Genomic DNA, 1565 nt, shown 5'->3' with positions numbered 1-1565 from the left:
TGGGGGGGCGGCGGGCGGCGGCCTGCGGCAGCCGCGCCGTGTGCAGCCGGGCAGCCGCCGCCCCCTCCCCACGCTCCCCGGCGCCCTGCCGGGTCGGCAGTTGTCTGCCCTCCCTCTCGGCCCTCACCTTGCCTCGCCTCAACACACACGCGCGCGTGCGCGTGCGCATGCGTGCAGGTTTGCTGCGGAGGCGCTGGAGCAGTTTGACAGCCAGCTGGCGGAGGTGGTGGTGCCAGACACAGAGTGGGAGGCGGGGCCCGCGCGGGCGGGGCTGGAGCGAGACATCGCCGCGCACACGCATGCCGCCAGGTGGGCGGGGCTGGGGGTGGGGTGGGTGGCGCGGGGCGGCTGCCCGCCTGGGTGGCGGGGCCGGGCAGCGGGAGGGGAGGAGGCAACTGTGGTGGTGAGCCTTGCGTGCGTGCTTGTCCTGCCTGCCCTCCTGCCTGCCTGCGTACCACCTGCCTGCGGGATGCCGACAGCCCGGCTGGCTGGCTGCTGCCCGTCATCCCCCCAGGCTGGAGCATGTGGGGCAGGCGCTGGAGGCGGCGCAGAAGGCGGCGCGCCGCGACGTCACCGCCGCCGCCATCCCCCTCCTCGAGTCGCCGCCCGCCGACCTGTGGCCGCGCCTCTCCAAGGTGCGCCCCGGCAGCTCCGGCGGCGAGCAAGGAAGTTGGCTGGCTGGTGGGCGTGCCGCGTGCAGAGCAGAGGAAGCGGCGGCAGACCCAGCAGCAGTGAGTGGTGCGCTGACGCCACGCCTGCCCTGGCTCCCCCTGGCCCACGCCGTGCCCTGCAGGTGGTGAGCAAGGCGGCTGCCAAGGCGTGCGCGGCGCTGGATGCGGCGGTGGAGGGGTATGGGCTTCGGGTGGAGGAGGTGGAGGAGGTGCATGCGGCGGCGGCGGCCGCGGCGCGCGCCCAGCTGCTGGTGCACGCCCACGAGGCCGCCAACACGGCGCTGAGCCGCGTCAAGGACCGCTTCAACGAGGTGTTCCAGCGGGACGAGCACGGCATGCCGCGCACCTGGCAGCCGTCTGTGGACGTGACGGCGGTGACGGCGGCGGGGCGCCGCGCAGCCGCACACCTCCTGGCGCAGCTGTGCTTTGTGAGGGACGGGCGCGGCGGCGGCGGCGGCGCGGGGCCCGCGGCCGCCGAGGCCGCCGTGCTGCGCCTGGCGGACGACGCGGCCGGCGGCGGCGGCGCTGCGGGCGGCGGGCTGGCCGGCCGGCGTGGCGGCGCGGCCGAGGCCTCCACCTTTGACCTGCTGTCGGCGGCGGAGTGGCCGGGGGTTGGCGAGGAGGATGTGCTGCTCAGCCCCGCCCAGGCGCGCGCCACCTGGCGCAGCTTCATGTCGGATTCCACCTTCTCGGTGCAGCAGGCGCTGGCCACGCAGGAGGCCAACCGCGCGGCGCAGAACCGGCTGCCGCCGCTGTGGGCGCTGCTGGCCATGGCGGTGCTGGGGTTCAACGAGATGATGGCGGTGCTGTACAACCCGCTCTGGCTCCTCGCACTCCTCATCCTCTTCCTCTTTGCGCGCACCGTGTACCAGGTGGGAGGCGTGGGGTGGGGTG

At 75.5% G+C, this 1565-nt stretch overlaps 1 protein-coding gene across 1 annotated transcript in view; it reads left to right on the top strand.

The window, feature by feature from the left end:
* Window positions 1-177: 177 nt before the first annotated feature.
* The window catches only part of CHLNCDRAFT_55812 (hypothetical protein), a gene marked incomplete at both ends in the record, with an annotated part of 2077 nt that continues 689 nt past the window's right edge, over window positions 178-1565 (top strand). Inside the window, 3 exons of the mRNA XM_005842581.1 lie at window positions 178-309; window positions 515-635; window positions 794-1543. Of these exons, the coding sequence (XP_005842638.1) occupies window positions 179-309; window positions 515-635; window positions 794-1543 (1002 nt within the window). The remainder of the gene's footprint in view (window positions 310-514; window positions 636-793; window positions 1544-1565) is intronic.

The sequence above is a fragment of the Chlorella variabilis genome (assembly GCF_000147415.1).
Source record: "Chlorella variabilis unplaced genomic scaffold CHLNCscaffold_282, whole genome shotgun sequence".
In the NCBI taxonomy this organism is placed as follows: domain Eukaryota; kingdom Viridiplantae; phylum Chlorophyta; class Trebouxiophyceae; order Chlorellales; family Chlorellaceae; genus Chlorella; species Chlorella variabilis.
This window is presented reverse-complemented; position numbering and strand designations above follow the sequence as displayed.